A 21,308-nucleotide genomic window follows, 5' to 3' on the forward strand; every position below is an offset into this window, starting at 1 on the left:
TTTGTAGTTTAATATGTATATATAACATATCCTCCCGGCTTCGAGCCTGCTCTTGACGTTGCACTCTTACTGCGCGCCACTCTCAGCGGATACACGCGAGCGTCGGTATATTTTGTTTTGCTTGTTCCTGGAAATTCAGTTGTTATCTCTAAGCCTACAGGGGCGGCAAAATGTGACCATTTGGGAAACCAGTCCGAGTGAAAAAATGTAATTCTCGATATAAAAAAACATCGCCGATGCCGTGTTCGCCCTATGTCGCGAACTGTACTATATACGTTTACACTCAACCGTTGCAACCTCGTTTTAGGCGAACTGAAGCGACAAAGTATAGGCGCTTCTAACTGAGGGTGCCTTAGCTGCGACAGCGACGTCCATCCCAACTACTTAAATACATTACGGCATTACAGCTAAGAAATATTTACAGATTTCTTAAGTATTTTGTTTCCTCTGAGTGAAATTTTAATTTAATTCAAAGAAAACAGTATACACTCAAAACAGTATAAAAAAAAACGACGAAACCATCTTCTGTTTGCATCGCGCTTAAACCACGAAACAGGAAGATGTCATTCATCTTGTGGCATTTACCCTCAAATACCCTAAAACTTGAAGCTCTATGTTTCAGCCGATGACCATTGATGAACCATGTACATAATAAATCACTGGTCACCGAACCGATTGATGCTGACCTCATGATGACAACAGTCGTTTCAAGGAACATCGCCGACCTCACCGTTTCTTGCTCAGATTTTCTTCCTTGTGGCCGCGAGTACTCCAAGAAACGAAACCAAGGCACCTTTATTCACTTCGCTTCATACGCTTGTTGTTTCTTAAGATGTTTGGTTTCCGACGCCTTCCGAATCCGGCGAGGGTCGAGCGCACGAATTTCCGAAACGTCATCACGCTGTCCACTTGTGTCTCGCCCAAGCCCACCGCACGAGCGAAGCAGCCGCTTCCACAAGCAACACAGGAAGCGTAGCACAAGTTAGGAGAACTCCAAGGGATCTTTGATTCTGCGAACCGGCGCCGGCGGACAACAGAGACAAGACCAAAAGTAACACATTCGCTATGGCTGCCACCACTGCAATGCACAGGACGCCCAGATGTGGACAAGATCTCTGCTGGAGTCCCGAGGGTCCTTCTCTGCGCACGGAACGCACATGTCCAGTTGCAGCTAGAAGGGTCAGGGAACCGGCAGGAACCCCAAAGGCCAGTGTCTCCCGGGCCTTGGGGTCGAGGCACGCGGAAGCCCCCAGGACAAGGGTCACAATCCCGAGGACAATTTGACTGACCCGTAGCCTCAGGAGGACCGCCAGAGTTCGGCAGCTCCTCGTCGTCATCGCCTGCCCAGGACAGAGGAAACCTGTGGTCCCGGTCTCTTCAATGGCTATGGACGGGAAAAATAAGGGCGGCAGGTCAGGTCCCAGCGGGTCCACGATGCTTGTGCAGAGAGCCGGCACAACCACGACACGAGGACTGGCCTGGGACGAGCTTTCGTCAGTTCTCAACCTCGACGACGCGCTCGACGACGATTGATGCCATTGTTCGGACAAGTTTCTTTCTGAGCTGCTGGAGTTCCTGGACCTGCCGACGTGGTTGTGGTTGTCTTGATAGGATGTCTCGCCGGTGCAGAGTGTGACTCTCGGGATGGACGTGCGTCGGTTACTGGGTGGGTCAGTTGCGAGGCGAAGGATTCGAGGGGGTAGAACACAGCTGTCGTCAGCCATCGGACGCCGGGCAAGCACAAGTCCATGGGACGGACGCGCGCGCGGACGGCGAAGAACGATGAACCTGCCTCACAGGCTGCCGAATCAATACTGGAGAGCCGGCCAGCCGAGCCTGCTCCTTTTGGACCGCTCGAGGGAATAGCGAGAGCAGCGGGAGCCGAGCGAAACGTAGAGCGAGACTGCCTAGAGCAGCTCCACCTAGAGGCAGCTTGTGTTTTGGGCGCGAGTTTGGGTCGGTGCGCAAGTAACCGGGTTCTAACGATGCGCTCTTGGCGATCATTGTTCGAGTTTGTTTTCACGAAGCCCCGGGGGTTTAGCCCTGCATTAGACTTCATACGGCTGCGCTCAGTAGTTGGGCTCCTCGTCCAGAAAACGGTGATGCGAAAGCAAGTTCAGCCCATGCGAAACTTCTGCTGCCAGTGTTAGAAAAATGAATAAAACTATTTGGCGATGGTTGCTGTGATATCTGTAGTATAAAGCAACTTGAAACAGAAGAGTTTCTGCTTTGATTATTTATAAATATTGGGTAATTTATTTTAATAGCGTGATTGAAGCGATTACATAAGTTGTCGCACAAGGATTTATACAAGAATAAAAATACACGCATAAAATAGTAGCGCAAGCGAATTTGCAACAATGAGAATAAAAAAAGAAACGAATAATCAGATTTAGTTCCCAGACAACTTTTAATTAATTTCAGAAATAAATAACCTTAGGAGGAGTGGATTCGGACTTTATGGATCCTTTTCATTTCTGAAAATTGGACGTGCTGATAAAGTTATGGTGTTAGAGGAGAACAACATAACTGACAAGGGCAAGACGACACATGTGTCGTCCTGTTCTCGCGATTTCTGTAATTCTCCTACAACACAGGTTATCTTCAATAGTCCAATAAATTGTAAGGAATAAATAACTGCCACTAAAATAGGAAGCTAACTCCCTTGGGGCCAAATTTGTGGGGCATTCTCAAAAATACAGTTTGGAAGGAAACATGAAAATTCTTATTTATTTGCGGTATTTAATACCCAGGTAATAAAATTCTTCGAGAACATTAAGACATTCTTGTAAAAAAAAGCAATTATTGAGATGTTTGTGAATATGCACAAATGTTTGTAGAGACGCGGTATGAAAACTATACGCGTCTATAACTTTAATTACTTCTTATTGATATGTTATGACTGTCCTGTAAAATAAACTGCTTAGGCGCGGGTTTCGCAACCAAGTAAAGCAATATCAAGTCGCCCAGCTACCGGCTTTGTAAACAACAATGCCGATCTGGAGAAAATACTACTTTCTTCGCAAGCACTTCTGTGCGTAATAGACGCCCACGCCAGCAGCGCGGAAGAAGGGTAAAAAATACACTAATATTGTGCATGATGTCTACCCTGAACACGCGACGGAACCTTGTTTATACAACGCAGCACATAATAACTAGTTTAATGTAAGGAGAGGGAAGACAAGCACGTAATTTCACTGTGACGAATTGCGGTGCGTTGTCTATAAAGCGCAGGGGCAGCGCACCATCACTTGCTGCGGAAGCGCCTCCGCACCGCAGTAGCATGCAACGAGATCAAGCAAGACGCACGGCGCACTCGTTATTTGGGCTACTGTGTTATCAAGGCGAGCCGCAACGCGAGAGTTATGTTCCCCCTCACTCTAAAATAATCACGCAGCCTGTGAGCAACGACGATAAGAGCGCCACAGCACGGGAACGAGCCCCGTGCGGCCACGCGCAAGGTGGGTTCTAAATGTTTGAAAGAGACAGTACCTCTGAAATCTGAATTTTGCCGGAACAGGAAAAACGTACTTATTTATTCCAGAGCTGAGCAGTAACATCATTCTTGCTGCAGTTGGGGTTTTACCACCTAAGATTCCAGAGGGAGTGGACATCATTCCTTCATTTAGACTCAAAGGGTGGAGCGACGTGTTACCTCCGATTTTAATTTTTATTTTTAATCGGTCGTTGAAAGGTAGGCTTTTTCTTACTTCCTGTAAGCTTTGACTAGTGGTGCCAATAGTCAAAGACGGGTCAGCATTATTTGTCAGTAATTATCGTCCAATTTCACTGATCTGTTCGTCTGCCAAGGTGTTGGAAAAGCTCATGCATTGTCATATTAATCGCCTTTCTCCAGACGCATACACGTGCTTCAACATAGTTTTATGACGAACCTTTCGGTGGAATTAAAGATGATTGCGTTTCAAAATTTTTCGGGTGCCAAACTAGGGTCTAACCAGTAGGTCGACGAAGGTTACTTTAATTTAAAAATAATTCGACCTGGTGAGTCATTATGATCTCTTTATGATCTCTCCTTACCACCTTGCGAATGTATCCAAAGCTATCTGAAAAACCGATGGAATTCTGTTTCACACTGTGGTGTACAGTCAACCGAGTACATCTCACGGTAGGGCGTCCTGTAGAGTTCTAATCTATTGTCTCTGCCTTTCAACATATTCGCGCACGATATTTGCTCGTGCAGAAATCACTCGGAAATGTTACGATTCGCCGCAGACATTAAGCTTTTCGAGCTACTGTTGACATTTCTTAATGAGATAAACTGCAGCAAGATATTACTGCTCTGGCAGATTGGTTCGGAAACAACAACTTGGTTCTTAACCCGACTAAAATAAAAGTTACACCTTTTCGAGAAAACAATTTTGTATCACAATTTACTACACTTTGAGCGAGGGCTCGATTGAGCGCGTTTCAGTTGTACGTGATCTAAGAATCTTCTTGTTCAGAGAATTGAAATACTGTGATCATGTGACATATTTGAGCAGTGGACGTTACAGTATTCTGGGTGAGTTTACCACAATGACGAGCAATTTTTAGGGGATACTCATGATTTTGTATCTATATCCATCCCTCATCTTGTCTCAACTTGATTTCTAAACCATTGTGTGGAATTGTTTAAACCAAATAATACCGAAGGAATTCGAAAATGTATATAGTAAGTTTGTATGACTGCTTTATGATTGCTATTTTAACAGGCTAACTTATTTCAGCCATGAGCGAGTGTCAATGATTTTAAACTGCGCTGCCTCTCCGAAAGGAGGCACGCACCGTGCTTTTATTTGTACAGAAATGTCTTCACGGTTTTATCGATTGCCCCAAACTAACCTTTCCAGTTTTGATTGCTGTACCTAGCAGGACTCTTCTCTCTCACCGTGGTTTTGGTTCCTTTGAGCCAAACAGAAGGAGGATTGAAAGACTGAGAGCTTCTTGTGTTGATTCGTGGATGGTGAAGCATGGCCGTTTTTAGTTGGGGGAGCGATTTGTATGGTTAATTCCAATAACGAGCGAGACTCTAGCCTATTAAATAGGTGCGTGGTTCTCTGCACCTTGCGCCCTTCTTAGGGGGTAAGCGGCTCCTAGCCCCACGAAACAGCGCAATGACAGGTCTGTGATGCCCTTAAATGTCCGGCGCCGCACGCGCACTACGCTGAAGGAAGCAGCGTGTTTTTATTCCTGTCTGTAAAGACTGGGTAACCCGTGGAACCTCATTCTCAATTGGGCTAGGGGCTTGCCATTGTTCCCCTTGAACGAGGAATTTTCAGCAAGCGCGATTTATGAGCTCCCGTTAATTAAGTCCCTGCCCTTTGTACACACCGCCATTGCTACTACCCATCGAAAGAATTCAATATCATTTTGACAATGTGTTAACACGCCCGGCGTACATTTTTTTTAAATATTTTTTTTTTGCGAGAAAGTTATAGTATGAGGTTTCTGCTAATGCTTTTAGAGTGTGAAGTTTTCTTGTGTTGGTCTTGTTAACATGCCTTTTTTTACATTATGAAATTTTTTACTATATTTTTATTTTACGCTTTGTTTCTTTATATTATGCATGCAATTTGCGTGCTTGATGTTTATGCAACGTTGCTTGTTTGTGTTGACGATGCACTATTATGTAGGCCAACGGCGTGTTTGGGGGCAGAGGAAAAGTTCAATAAATAAATAATAAATACAATTCAACAGAACCACCGTAGCGAGCTACATGACAACCCGCCGCAGAAGGAAGCTCCAGTGAGATGCTGCTACCGGCCTCTCTTCGACTCTCATATCGGAAAACATGCGACCATACTCTATAGCTTTAACGCGCGACAAGCAAATGCGAGTGCCGTATGCATTCTGAGATCGCGGCTTGCTCGATTGCTTCTGAGCAAATACCTCAGTGTAACACATGTCGACCTCGCTGAGCATAAGTTTCCGTTCACAAATAATTCAAATCGTAATTTCACACTGTACTTGGCAAACAGGTGACGCCGTTGATCTTATTTCGATATTAGAATAGCGGAGAGCTAACAAAATACAAAGGAATATCTTGCCTGACTGGCAGGAACTGCCGGAGGTCAGTGAGTTCGTTTCAACATATGAAGTGTATCTACCGAGTAATTCTGGTGGTGAGAAACGTTTTCGGTACGTTAGGGATTATTGAACACAAGGACGGGAAGTCCCGTCCCGTTTTATTTTAGCTGGCTCAAACTTTCTTGGTACGCTTTACTTTATGAGACAAATGTTGCAGTTATGTAAAGGAGCACGAAATAGCCAGAAACAACACACTGGTTATAGGCTTGCTTGTAAGAATCACTGACCTCTATGTCCATTTGCTGGATCGCGTTTGCTCGCTCCGCGAATGCGGCCACCGGTGGCCATTTTTTTGTAGGGTTATATAACCTTTAGCCAATGTACAGCTGGTGCAGCCACTATCATTCATCTATGGCAGACAGCGGTGTGGCAGTTGTGGTGGCAGGCTGACATAAAAATAGCCGTGGCTTTTATTGCGTTTTTGATTGAAATCGTTCGACGAAACATGTTGTTGAAACTCGCCCTGAACGGTAGCTCGATTTTTGAGGACCCGATGAAAGTTTCAAGAAATCGCAGCTCCAGCGAAAAGGAGCACAGCACGCATCAAAAGGCGCATCGAAAGAAACATCGAAAGCAGACGCGGTCCTGGGCTTTCGTAGAACTTTCGCCGGATCCTCAGAGATGGGGCTACCGTTGACGACGGGTTTCAAGAATTTGCCTCGTCGAAGAACTTCGATCAAGCACAAAATATCACCCACTGTACAGTGTCTAGACCCACGGCTATTTTATCGCAACTTGCCGCCATAGTACCATGATGGTTAGAGATAATATAACTCTACAAAAAAATGGCCGACCGTGGCCGCCACTGATCTCTATTGTAGTAGGCTGGATCGCGGACCGCGGCCTTGGCAGCTGGGGCCGAGTGCCGCCACCGGCGGTAATTCATTGACACCAGCCATTGCATGGGACTCTAATGGAAGAACGAGAAAAAGTGCCATTTCCCCCGTTTCTGAGCTGTTGTCGGCGCTGAAACGTTTTGGATGCGTTTCGATAAGCCTGTCAAATAGCTTGCGTCCAAACATTAAAACTGACAGCCCCTCGCAGTTATTATAAATAAATATTTTGTGGTCGAGAGTGACTCCACTGTAGTGCAGCTCAATCAGGCGAGAGTTACCTAAAGTTACCACAGAGTCGATGGCGGTTTCGTTGAGTTGGGTTTAGCAGACGACTAACTCGAAGGCTTTGCTTCGGAGACTTCACTCACTCCCAGAAAGCCGCTGTCGAGAGGGAACTTCATTGTCATTCATCAACTTCTGGGCTTCCCCGAGGACGGCCTCATTGAAGTCAAATTCCTTTGTTTACTCCACAACGAGAGAAAGCTTGCCAGCTCAGTCGTAGCTGCTCCGGTACGTTTGATTTTTTTAACCGGTGTTCGAACATTTGACAAATATTGATTCGGTCTCCAAACACCCGACATAAGGGTCGCAGCACGCCACAAAATACTCACCTTCGAGCACAGCCTACATGCTTGAATGTTCTTACTTTTGTGCGTTTCTCCCATAGACTTGCGTGTATTGCCTGGTGTCAAGCAATAGCCGCCGGTGGCGACACCGCCGGGCTCCCGATCCGCGATCCAGCCTACTACAATCAGGGTGTCGAACCAAAATTTTTAACGGTTCGGTTCCGGTTCAGTTCCGGGGAGCAAAAAATAACGGTTCAAACCGGTTCGAACCCGTTCGAACCGGTTTGAACCGCTAAATTGAGAATATATATTTTCTGCGTTCTTCTGGCAATATACACTATTTCCGCCGTGAAACGATTAACTATATAGTTTCTTCAATCGTCCGTGCAATTCGCTTTTGTTCTTAAGTACCAAAAATATCAAATTCAGTTATTTAATTTTGACGCCAGAGTAGAAGAAAATCTACATTAACATACATAACGTCGTGTTCATACGACTCAATATCCATTTGTTTACGAGTAAAATATATTTTGCCTGAATCAAAATGTTTAAGTACAAGAGTAAAGAGTTGAGCTTGTTGGTACCTGTAAACAGATCAGCTTCTAATTTAGAACTATACTGTATTTTCTTGTCCTTTTTTCGTGTTAAAGTAAAAGTCTAAAGTTCAAGCTGATCTATTTACTCGGTATAAAATGTTGTAGCGAAGTGTGGTAGGCCGTCTAAGATACCCGTGATTGGTACAACTTTCTGTCGCAGTATTAAAAGTGAAATCATGTCATTGAACTAAGGAATTAATTACATCACATAAAATAATGAAATGAGCATGCACCTCCTGGCCATATATCATGAAATAAGGTTTACAAAATACACTTCACAATATATATATATATATATATATATATATATATATATATATATATATATATATATATATATATATATATATATATATATATATATATGATGACGACCCAACTGAGATAAAAGCAATGAAATTTTCGAAATGTAACAAAGTTATGGGATAATTCCATTCAGTCTATCTTTTATAGAAACACCGAGCGGCAATCCAAATGCCTGTTGTTCTCACCAAACATTGTTTACACTCAGCACCGCATGCATGCGACTAATCATTTCATTTATTCAACCCTTAAAGGCCCAATCGGTATTACATAAGGGGGTGGCAAGGAAAATAAAATCAAAAATAAAGAACACCGCACGAAGCGAAAAGAAACAAACAAAAACACATCAATTATACATTTGTACACGCTATAAAAATAGCAGGGAAAATCCACACAGAAACAAATGAGGTCAAAAATCACCAACATATCGTCTATGTAAGCACTCGACAAAAAAAATAATATTAAAAGAATAAAACAAAGTAAGAAATGTATAATAAAATAAAAAAAATAAGGTAGCCAACTATGAAAACAATGTAGAAATCGCCTCACGGAACAGGCCGGTGTCACTAATGTCGACTTTGGTGTTGGGAAGGTCGTTCCAATCGCGAATGCCTCGCGGGACAGCGGAGTTAATAAACGCATTAGTTTTACCGGTTAGGTGCTTGAAACTTTTGCTATTAGTGGTTCGATGGGAAGATCTGTTAGGAGGCTCAAGGAAAGGTATATTATTATCGTGAGAGTAGAGCTTATGAATGTGGCACAGAAGAGCAATTTTACGGCGGTTTTCGAGTAGAGGGAGAGAACACTGATTTTTTAGAGAAGAAACACTTATGTTATACGAATAACTCGATGTTATAAAACGTGCCGCTCGATCTTGGACGGCTTCGATACGTTTGGTTAAGTAGACTTGATGTGGGTTCCAGATTGGTGAAGCATAATCAAATTATGGGCGAACGTAAATTTCGTAGGCTAGTTTACGGAGTTGAGGATGTGCTGCCTTGAGGTTACGCTTAATGTATCCGAGGGTTCGAGAAGCATTAGCAATTACGTTGTTAACGTGGGTGATCCATGAGAGGTTAGAAGTGAGGTGAACTCCCAGATATTTGTAAGAAGAAGCAACGCTAACAGGCGTGTTACCAAGAGAATAAGGGGAATGAGGAAAGGGTTTTTTTGCTAGTAAAATTAAGTAATTTGCATTTTGACGTGTTTAGGGGCATTAACCATTTGCCACACCAATTATGAATATTTTCGAGATCTCGCTGAAGGATTAGATGGTCATTTGGATGATTAATTTTTCGGTATAGCACACAGTCATCTGCAAACAAACGTATGTTAGAGGACAGCGAATTAGGAAGGTCGTTAATATAGATAAGAAACAGAAGAGGCCCTAAGACGGTGCCTTGAGGGACTCCCGAAGTTACGTTAGAAATGTCAGATCGAAAATCTCCATTGACAGTAAACTGAGAACGGAGAGAGAGAAAGTTTCGAATCCACGAGAGAGTTAGAGAATCAAGATTGAGCGAGGACAGTTTAGATATTAAACGACAATGAGGTACGCGATCAAATGCTTTAGAGAAATCAAGAAATACGGCATCGGTTTGAGAGTTAGTGTTCATATTAACATGAAGGTCATGAGTGAATTCGAGCAGTTGCCTATCACACGAGAAGCCTTTTCGGAAACCATACTGATATTCATAAAAGAAATTGTTAGATTCAAGATGTGATGCAACATGAGAGAATATTATAGGTTCCAACAACTTACATACAACACTAGTTAGTGATATGGGACGGTAGTTTTCCGCTGAATGACGATCGCCGCTTTTGAAGATCGGAACGACCCTCCCTATTTTCCACTCATGCGGGATGCAGCCGGTGGATAATGACTGTTGGAATAATAGACTGCATATTTCACCTGCAACTTCCTTAGTATTTTTTAATATCTTTGAATTAATTGCGTCGACACCGGCATAGGTGGAAATCATAAGTTTATCTATTAAGTCTACAATCCCTGATGTTGTTATCAGGATAGGCTCCATATACCTAAAATTGAGCTCTGGTACGGAAGGTACGTTCAAAATTTCCTCGTTCGTAAACGTTGATGAAAATAAATTATTAAAAACCGAGGGGCATTCGGCATCGGGGATAATATTACCGTCAATGCTTGTCAACTGTATTGAACGGGATGGTTCGTTAGAGGAAATAAGCTTCCAAACTTTTTTTTGTTGTTCTTTAATATTGTTGGGAGGTCGCAGCTATAAAATTTGTCTTTAAAGAAACGCAGACTATTAATATAAAGTTTGGCCCAGGCGTTATAGTTAGACCAAGAAGTTTCAGAATTATAACTTTTTGCCACCTTAAACAGTCTTTTCTTTTTGTTACTCATTGTGTTCAGAGTTTTATTATACCATGGTTTATTGCTGTTGGTACGAATGCGAACACGTGGAACAAAGATAGTAGTAAGTTCGAGTAGCTTATCTTTAAAAAGACTCCTGTTGTCACCAACTGTACGAGAAGAAAAGCCCATAACATAAGATTCAAGAAACTCCAAAAGACCAGCATTAATCTTATCGAAATTCGCCTTATTGTAATCCAATATAAATTTGGAACCAGTAATATTCCTGCTAGGTGCAAGCGATACAGTCATATGAATCAGCTTGTGATCACTAAACCAGTCGATGACAGATACAGACTTAACTATCTCAGGGGCTGATGCCAAAGGTCAAGAATATTGTTTACACGTGTCGATTCATTTATCAGCTGAACAAGGTTGAAATCAACAGTTAGATCGACAAACATCTGCGCTTCTTGGGAGGATGAACTTAGAGTAGACCAATCGACGTTGGGAAAATTGAAGTCGCCGAAGAGAGAAATATCGGCGTTGGGAAAATCGGCTTTTTAAACAGATAACTCTTTCTGCAGTTCACTACAAATCGTTCCATCACAATCGGGTGGCCTATAAGAAACGCCAAGAAGACACGTCGTCACGTTTGAATATACCGAGACCTAAAGAATTTCAAGATGATTATCTACATGAACACTGTTAGTAGGTAGGTCTTTCTTTGTCGCAATTAACACCCTCCCTCCCCTTTTATCTAATCGATCCCGACGATAAATCTCAAAGTTGAAACTGTTATTGAGTACTTCGTCATCATTGTGTTCTGGCTTCAGCCATGTTTCGGTTAGTACAAGAATATCTGTCTTGCTATCAGTTATGAACGCGCTTAGTTCGTCTCGCTTGGAAAGAACGCTGCGTATGTTAGTGAAAGATATAGATAGGCTTTCCTCACGTCGTGTGTTTGCAGAAAAAGAACGCTCTGTACAGCGCGCGCGATTAGAGTTGCACTTCCGTTGCTATCTGGATTCCTTGACAGAACCAGAAGCGGGGTCAAATTCAAAACCTTGTTATCGATTCTTAGCTTGTCAAAGCGAAGTTTGAAAGGAACCTGTTTTACTTTCGCGAATTCAAGCAGTTTATTTCTTGCGGTACGCACAGTTAAAGAAAAATCTTCCCTGATGGCGAAAGACGAGCCCTTTAATTTGTACCCCGAGCTCAATATACCTTCTTTGTCTTTAGACCGCAAAAATTTAACGATAATGGGACGATCTTTGCCGGGTGCAAACCTACCCAAGCGATGGGCCCTGTCGATAAGATCAGTTGTAAGATCAATATCAAGTTGCCCCATACAAAACTCGATGACTTTAGCTTCGGGTGCGCTCCACGATTCATTTGGATTATCTGCAATACCGAAGAACAGCAAATTACAACGCCTGAGTCTATTTTCAGCGTCGTCGCAGCGGGCTTGTACGTCGTTAAGCTTGGATGTAACAGCTGTCAAATTCTCAATTGGTATGGTATTAGCTCCAGTTTCTACTGTTTTAGACTTTTTAGACGTTTCAGTTTCAATGGCACTAACCCTCGCGTATAACAGCCGTACATCATTCTCTGTCGCTTTCTGTTTTTCCCGGAGTTCCTTTATCTCGGCAATCACGGCGCTCTGCCCTTCCTCTATTCTTTGAACGGTAGCGAGTACGTTTGCGAGGACGACGTCCATGCTTGCTAATTGGACTTCATCGAAAATCCCGGGACTTGATTCGACATCGCCCGACAACGTTAGTAGAGCATTTCTCAAAGCTGCGGACATGGCCGCCCGACACCAAAAGCACACAGCACGAAGACGACACAACCAATCGTGCAGCAAGAAGTAATGGCAATTGTTCACTCTAATATATACGCACCTTCTCCCTCAGATCGAATCTGGCCCAAAATAGCGCTTGCCGAATTGAACATTTTCTTATACAGAATAAGCTGGCATAGCCTGGCTGTTGAGGTTTGTTGTTGACAAGATGCCAGACAATTTAATTTGCAAATGAGCATCAACCTTGCTAATTGATGATTTTAACACGATAGCGTTAAGGAGCTCATGTCGCAGAAAAACCGATGTCGGTGGCGTGACTTGAAAATCCTGATGGGTCGATAGGTTCATGACGTCAGAGCTACATACCAATGTTGCGGAGTTGCCACTCCGGAGTTAGAATGATTCCGGAATAATCCCGAATTTTCGCGACCCCGGAATGGAATGGGAGTGGAATGGCGGCAACGTTGAGGGGAATGGAATGGGAATAAAATGGACCCGGTTCTTTTTTCTTTTCTTTTTTTTTAGTGTTTACGGTTAGCGAACTTGAGCCAGTCAGCGAGCCAGTTTCTCAGAACTAAAATGAGCGGGCGGGAAACAGCTAACCCGCTTGGAGCTCTAACAGACTTATACGAAAAAAATGCAATACGAAAAAGAAGCGTCAAAGCGAAGAGCAGAGGGGGAGGGAGGGGGGGAGGGGGGGGGGGGCTGGCGGTGGCGCCTTTCGCGCAGGCGACAGGCTTTAGTGGCGTTACCCGAGAGCGAGCGAAACACGAAACCAAGCACCAAGCAAACGAAACAAAGGCATGGAGAATACACGCGCCCACCGACTGAGATCTGGGAGCGGGGGACGACTCATAACTCGCAGTGACCCGCGCCGCCGAAAGATGATCAGTTATTGTTTTCTTATAGTTCGAGGAGCGTTGTTTAGCAGGCGGCCAGCTCTGCTGCCTTCCACGTTCATTCGTGCGCACTCCATTGAAGTGCGAAATCTGGGTTTGCTTCGGCATTAAAACAAAGCGAGATTCACTTCTCTCCTCTCCTCTTGCACTTTGCTCCGACTCTTGTCTTTTTATAGACCTTTTCCGTGTACTCTCGTCCCCAGCCACCTAATAGGCGTATCCGGTATGGGCGACAAAAAAATAATCATCCGTTTCAACCTGCAAATAGTAAAAAAATAAAGGGGAGGCAAAACGAGAAAGTGTGACCGTTACGCTTATATCCTAAATGCCTTCTATTGGCGTGGCAAAGGCAAAACAACGTTTTCGCCCATACTGGAAGTGACGTCAATTCAAGATGGCGGCGCGCTTGCAGAAAAGGTCTATGCTGCATTTTTACGTGTAGGTCCGCCCTTTACTTGGTCTTTGTTCCGATGCTTGTTTTCTGTGTTAAATGTTTTACATTCAAGTGGGTTAGGGTTACAAGCAAGCTGGCGGATTCCCGCTGATTTCCTTTGACTTTGGGAGGCACTCACTTGATCGAACGACGTTTGAGCGAACGCCCACGTTTCACCGAATGACACTTTAGCGTATAGTCAGACGCCGCGAAGCGGCGTTTCCGGGTGGGCCAAATGGGTTCACATTTTTGTAATGAGCCGACGAAGACTGTCGCCGCGAAGCGGCGTAAGCGCAGCGCGGCGAATGGGTTAACGCGCGCCCCCATTATTTGCTAAAACGTCAATTCGCTCAAATGTCGCTGATCGCTAAAATGCCATTCGCTCATGTGATATGGACCCCCAGCACCGTGAGGGGGACTACACGCACGGCGCGTTGCTGCGCCCCAGGGTCACGCGACACTCAGAACAGAAGGCACTAGATTGGTTTCGATGGCTCTCGTGGTGTCTGTGGCGGTCCATCGTAAGGTGAAGTAGATTGTCGCCACCGCTCTTGTCGCGCGACCGAACTGACTAGACCTGCAGAAAGACAGTTTCGTGACATGGTATATACAGTCTCTCGTGCTGCGCCGTAGAGGTTGCAGTTTGTCGGAGGATGTGTTCTTGCCACTGTGCATGGAGTCGCTTCCAGCAGCGTACTAGCCGTATTGCTGTGCAGGTATTTGAAGAATACAGTAATCTAACTTATTTCTGCGCCACGCACGAACTGTTCATTTTTGTGGTCTTATCAAACAAACGCGCTGGCTGCGTATGTCCAAGGAAACAAATACAAAAAGTTTGCGAAAAAAAATTGTGGATTTCAGATTTTTTTCTATTTGTTGCGAGCCACGTGGTCGAAATACCGATATTTTAAACAAGCATCGACATATCGAGGTGCTTTCTCGATGTTTGCAGTACAATTTAAACAAACACTTTGTGCCACCAGCGCTCCGCTTAGTAAAATCAGTGCTTTTCTTAGGCATTTTGCATTTTTTTTTGCAATTGTATATGCGTTTGATAATGTCAGCTTTATGGTTCTGATGCCGGCGAAACAATGTTGCTGTCAAGTGCCAATTTTTACCTGTAGGAATTAGAGGAATGTAATGGACCGATTCAGCCATTCCAGGAGTGGGAATGGGCCCAGTGTCCCCATTCCTAGGAGTTGAAAAGAATGGAATTATCGAAAACTCAAATTCCTGGAATGGGAATGGAATGGCGGTGCCCATTCCGCAACACTGCTGCATACCCTAGCGCAAGAATTTCAAACAACCCACATGGCTTACGTAAAACGTGACATCACTCACGGAATCAGGGTGATTAAAACATGATATGTAATGCGAAATAAAGGTGAACGTATGTTTCAAATGATTTCACTTTTGAAAGTAATTCCTTTGCCTTAAAGAAAAAAAATAAAAAATTTAGGCAGGATTCGAACCGACAACCCTTTAGTTGCGAGTCCGACGCTTTTCACTAGGCCACGCGAGGCACGCTTGCGCTGCAAATGAGAATGCGATGCAAATGAGGCCCGTTGACGCTATCGCGTTCCACTTTTAAAGACGAAGCTTAAGCGACCTTCAAAATTCTTTTTTGTTAAGTAAAACGAAGTAGTATTTCACGTTCTACTCGACATGGCAGCTACTTAATTCGACACTTTCTGACCATTTGCGTGCGTAATCGTCATAGTTCCATCGCGCGCCCCTGCTTACTTTGTTTTTGTCCAGCCCACAGACACATAAAACTAATGTTCACCAGATAAAAGACGCAATAACAGACTTCTATATGTTTGAGAAGTTATATGTGTGAGGAACACATAGTTATTTAAATTAGCTTCAAAATCAGAAATGTATGTAAGGCCGTCCCATATCACTTACAACGTGCCTGACGAGGATAAAAAAAAACGCCGGAAAAGATCGGCAGGACAGCTTTCAAATAATTTGGGGGGCATTGCTTTAGAATGGTCGGCCCTCTATTTATGTTGTCAAATATTCAATTAGTAATTAATTATATTTTTATATTGATAAAAAAAAGTTACTTTCTAAAGTTCACATAACCGCTTGAGACCGACGCGAAAGGACGATACTCGAAACTACGCGAGCTGTGGAGTTTACGCAAAAAGTGTATTTCTGTATGCTGATTGGCAGTGTGAAACATCGGGTCGCAAGGTACGCTAAGAAGGACTATATGCTCACATGATGAATTGAAAGTCAAATAGACGAAATGATCAAAAAAAAAAGAGAGATAATTAATGTTATTTTTTCCAAATAATCTCTTGCAGAACGCCTTACTGCAGAAAGATATCCGTAGCGATGCACGCAATGATATTCATGATTTTATATAAATAGCGCGAAGGACAGACAAAGATTCTTGAAATCTTAGTATAAATCGCATTTCATCAGCTTGCATGAGATCGAAACTTCTGAAATACTGCCTCGGGAGGCTAATGTTTTTACCTGCACTTGATTTGGGCCCTCACTTTGCAACACTATGCTAGAATAGTCATGCGTTCTAACATTTCTCTACGCTGCCATATCTCATCGCGAGACTGCTATAAAAACTGCACAAATTTACAATTAGGACATCTATAGCTAGTGTTGGAATATCACATTTCACCAGAAAGCTGAGCTACTTAGCATGGTATGCACGTGACGTCATCACACTATAGGCTGGCGGTCATTCTGATTTCTTCTTGCTGAGAAAGTCGAGTTCGACGGTGCAGAAGGCACGCTGCAGGAGGCGCAAGCTCAGTGGAAACCAAGTACTTGAAAGGCACGCATTATTATTCTTAGCGCATCGTCGTGAGCAACGGCGCCAGCGTCTGGCACGACAAAAACGTGCGTTTTGGCAAGGGCGTTTCTCCAATCAAAGTAGTTTCCGGGGTCACGCTTTTTGGTCTGCGCTAAAGATGCAGGGCAGAGCAGGGCAGAGGAACCTTTACAACACAGTATGTTTTTAAAACTCCCCCCCCCCCCCCCCGGCCCCACACTCACACGAACTTCCTTATACAGCGGTGCTGTTAAGGGCTAGTTTCCCCAGTGCCGTGTCCATCAGCAAAAACAAATGATGACACTAAACTCTGGAGAGCTACCGCCATCTATACATGAAGACGGCAACCAAACAACCGGCTTGCAGTTGTCTGGTAGTCGCCGTCGCTCATAGATGGCGGCAACCCCTCCAGCCTTTCCCCTCTGGCTTGCCGACTTGCGGCCGGCCTTTACCTCATTCCCATCATAATACGGCTTTTCTGGTCTTCCTTCTTCACCTGAGTGGAAAGGCTAAAAGTATTCCTGAGGAATGGCCTCCTTCGTTGTGTCTGTTAATTCGACAATTTTATTTGACACTTGTTAACCGCAACCTTTCAGTGCTTTTATTTTGCACCCTGTGAAGTTTAAAGGGGTCATGAAACGATATCGGGTTGGAATGTGCATGACTTTTCCGAGGCGTACTGGTCCCCCAGTTCAAGTGTACTCGCACAGGCCGCCACTGATTCAGAAGCTTCTTTGTCGCGGTGAAATTGTGAGAATTGAACGACACTATTTCTTTTAGTCTTGCCTTCTCGAAGATTGATGTCGTAATTATGGGATCAAAACCACCCGCCTGTCGACAGTGGAGCGTGGCTCATGGATTGGGCAGGAGAACTGTGTGAGCACCGTACATCAACTCGTAACAATCAATGCCTGGGCGGACACTTGGGTAGTGGCTCGTGTCCAACCACTGTGGTGATGAGAATAGTCGAACTCTAACAATGCCTGGAGCTCCTCAGCACGCGTTTTCTTCCTTTAAAAATCCAGCGCGGGTGTGTGATTAACGTTGGCGGCATAAGATAGGCACCAGGCCACGTGGCCGCTTCTGGCTCCGAGTTGAGGGGATGAACGATGCTCATATTTCTCTAATTTTTTCGGCGACTACCATTGCCTAGAAAAAAGAGCAAAGCCAAGTTCAATCAGTTATTAACGTTAGGGACTTATCCTAAGTAGTATTTAGTAATGTATAGAAATATGTCCATAGCTCATTTAAGCAAAGTACAGACGGAGTCGAAACTTGGGCAATAACTTGAGAACGACGCTCGTGTGAGGCTTACAGCGACTGCCAATGTTCGGCTGTTCCTCTGAGGTCACTAAAATATCTTCTTTTTTTTAGGTATTCCTTCCGTGCACACGTGTAGTTCTATGTAACGTCATGTCAATAGGTCGCATTTAGTCATTCCAAAACTTCTATTCTCAGGGACATCTTTCTGATGCAGTTCAGCAACAACGAAAAAATGTTTCGGTGCCATAATAATGTAAAATTGGTCTTCCAACATTTTTTTTTGTACTTTCGATAAATAGTGTTAAGAAATAACCCGTGACGTTGATAGGTTGCGGAAACATCCATTAGCTTTGCCCTAATAACAGATGCAGGAAAAATAAAGGACAGACACAGCTGTCGATATCTCAACTCGCAATTTGAACAAGCGGCCACGTGATCTAACCCTAACTATATACCGCCAGTGTTCATCACAGTCATGCCCCAGGCTGCAAGGGTTTGCAAAGCAATAGCTTGGGCTGAGCTTCAGATATTGTTAGTGTTGGTCTATTAATTATCATATGTAATTGACATGAGCCGTTACCCGAATGTTTGGCAATGCTGGTTGTCATGAACCCGAGCACTCGACTAGGGGTTATGAAAATCGCTTACGTCACGGTGTCACGTGACTCGCGGTGCGAAATCGTGATGTCATGTTACGTCATGCTGTCAACAAGGTTAATACATCTAATGACTTCCTTAAATTAAATCGATTTGAAGCAGTGAGTCACGTGACGTTACGAGGCCACGTGACATTACTTGACAACATGTATTGACACCATGACGTCACGTGACAACGTGACACATGGTTAATCATAGTGACAATACAAAAGCGCCATAAAAACCCACAATTTATCATACATTGCAGTTATGTATATGACGATTCCATCAATAGGTAGAAATACAGCCGCCAATTGTTTATTCCCATGTGTTCATTTTGTGATACTAACAAAAAAGAAAAAAATATTACCTTGAACCGTTTTGAACCGGTTACCGTTATATTTTTTTCAGCTCGGTTCCGGTTCAGTTCCAAGATGGCGGTGAAGATTTCGGTTCGGTTCAGTTCCGGTTCGGCTAAAAATTACGGTTCTGTTCCGGTTTTCGGTTCGGTTCGGCTCCGGTTCGACACCCTGACTACAATAGAGAGCAGTGGTGGCCGCATTCCCGTGCATAGGCGGAGCTGGTCAAACGCGATCCAGCAAATAGACCTAGAGATCATAGGTGAGCACTAATCTTTATTGTAGTAGGCTAAATCGCGCACCGCGGCCTCGGCAGCTGAGGCCGAGTGTCGCCACCAACGGCCATTGATTGACACCACCAAATGCACGGGACTCCATGGAAAAGACAAGAAAAAGTGCCGTTTCCCGCGTTCCTAAGCTGTTGTCGGCACTGAAAAGTTGTGGCTGCTTTTCGGGAAGCCTGTCAAATAGCATGTGTGCAAACATTAAAACTGACAACCCTCGCAGTTCTTATAAAAATATATTTTATGGTCTAGAGTGACTCCGCTGTAGTGCAGCTCGATGGGGCGGTTTCGTTGAGTTGCGTTCAGTAGACGACAAGCTCGAAGGCTTTGCTACGCGCAAATCGCTTACTCCTGGAAAGCCGCTGTCAAGATGGAACTTCTTGGTCATTCATCAACTTCTGGACTTCCCCGAGAACGGTCTCATTGACGGCAAGTTCCTTTGTTTACTCCACTTTGATACCAAGCCTGCCACCTCAGCCGTAGGCGCTTCGGTATGTTTAATTTTTTTTTTAATTTGCGTTTGAACGTTTTACAAATACCGATTTGATTTACAAACACCCAAACTATTGATCGCAGCACAACATAAAATGCCCGCCTCCGAGCACACCGTATATGCTTCAATATTCATACGTTTGTACGTTTCTCCCATAGACTTGCGTTTATTTATTTATTTTATTTATTTATTCCAATACCTTCAAGGCCACACGGCATTACAGAAGGGAGTGGGGGAAAAACAAAAGTACGAAAAATAGAATTCAACGCATATTAGTTAACATAATAGTTTTCAATGGCAGACTTGAATGCAGGAGCGTCTGTGATTGTGGCGATGGAGGTGGGCAGGTGGTTCCAGTCATTAGTAGTTCTTTGGATAAAAGAATCGAAAAGAGCTTCGTGCGACTGAAAGGAATGTTGACTTTATGGTGATGATCATTTCGATGGGATACATACGATGGTTCAGAAAAAAGCTCTTCACTGAGATGCTGGTTGTGATGATAAATTTTGTTAAATCAGGACAAACGAGATAATTTTCTACGCAATGAAAGATTCGGAAGATGTAAAGTTAGTTTCATGGATGATACACTGAAAAAACGTGAGAAATTAGACAAAATAAAACGTGCGCCACGATTTTGTACGGATTCAATTTGATTAATTAGGAATTCATGGCCTGGATTCCACACCGAACTCGCATTATCAAGCTTGAATCTAACGAGGGTCTTGTACAGTAGTAGTTTTAATGATGAAGGAGCCCTTGAGAAGTTGCGGCATAAGTAACCTAGCATGCGATTAGCGTTGTTAGCAATAAAATTAATGTAAGCTTGCCAGGAGAGGTCAGATGTTATATGGACACCTAGGTACTTGTACGATGTCACCTGTTCAAGAACAGAACTAATGTTGTATTGAGGAAAGTTAGTACAGGCAGCTTTCCGTGAAATTCTCATTTCTTTACATTTACTGGCATTAAGGTGCATTTTCCACACGTCACACCAGTTAGTAATGGAATTAAGGTCAATCTGAAGAAAAGGCGTATCAGTATCAGATTAGATTACACGATAAATGACACAATCATCTGCAAACAACCTTATGGATGACTGGACATTGTTAACGAGGTCATTTATGTATATGAGGAAAAGAAGGGGGCCGAGAACGGAACCTTGCGGTACACCCGAACTAACAGGGCAGGGAAGGGAGTCTGAGTCGTTTGCAGTTACAAACTGTGTTCTGTTAGAAAGAAAATTTTCGATCCATGCAAGAATGTAGAGTCAATGTTTATTTTAGAGCGCAGCTCTTAGGGGCCCGTTTCCAGCCTGAGCGGCGTCGGCGTCGCCGTTGGCGTCGCCGTCGGCGTCGCCGTCGGCCTAACCGCGCCTCTCCCTCTCCTCCTCCTCCCCCTTCTCCCCTCCTCCTCCTCCCCCTCCTTCTCCTCCTCCTCCCCTCATTGTGTAGTATGGTCCGGGCGGGTCACGTGACCTCGGGGGAAGGGGGTCACATGACCCGTTTCCAGCCTGTGCGGCGTCGGCGTCGGCGTCGGCGTCGCCCCTCCCCCTCCTCCTCCTCCCCCGCCCGGTAAAGGTGGTAAAGGAGAGGGAGGGGGAGCAGGAGGGGAGGAGGA

At 44.1% G+C, this 21,308-nt stretch overlaps 1 protein-coding gene across 1 annotated transcript; it reads right to left on the minus strand.

Moving 5' to 3' along the window:
- Window positions 1–896: 896 nt before the first annotated feature.
- On the minus strand, window positions 897–1,797 carry LOC121047112. Its single transcript, XM_040502111.2, has one exon. It carries the CDS (start codon window positions 1,722–1,724, stop codon window positions 897–899), a length of 828 nt encoding a protein of 275 aa, XP_040358045.1. The 5' UTR covers window positions 1,725–1,797.
- Window positions 1,798–21,308: the final 19,511 nt, after the last annotated feature.

Source organism: Ixodes scapularis, unplaced genomic scaffold (genome assembly GCF_016920785.2).
Source record: "Ixodes scapularis isolate PalLabHiFi unplaced genomic scaffold, ASM1692078v2 PGA_scaffold0__279_contigs__length_252992795, whole genome shotgun sequence".
Lineage (NCBI taxonomy): Eukaryota > Metazoa > Arthropoda > Arachnida > Ixodida > Ixodidae > Ixodes > Ixodes scapularis.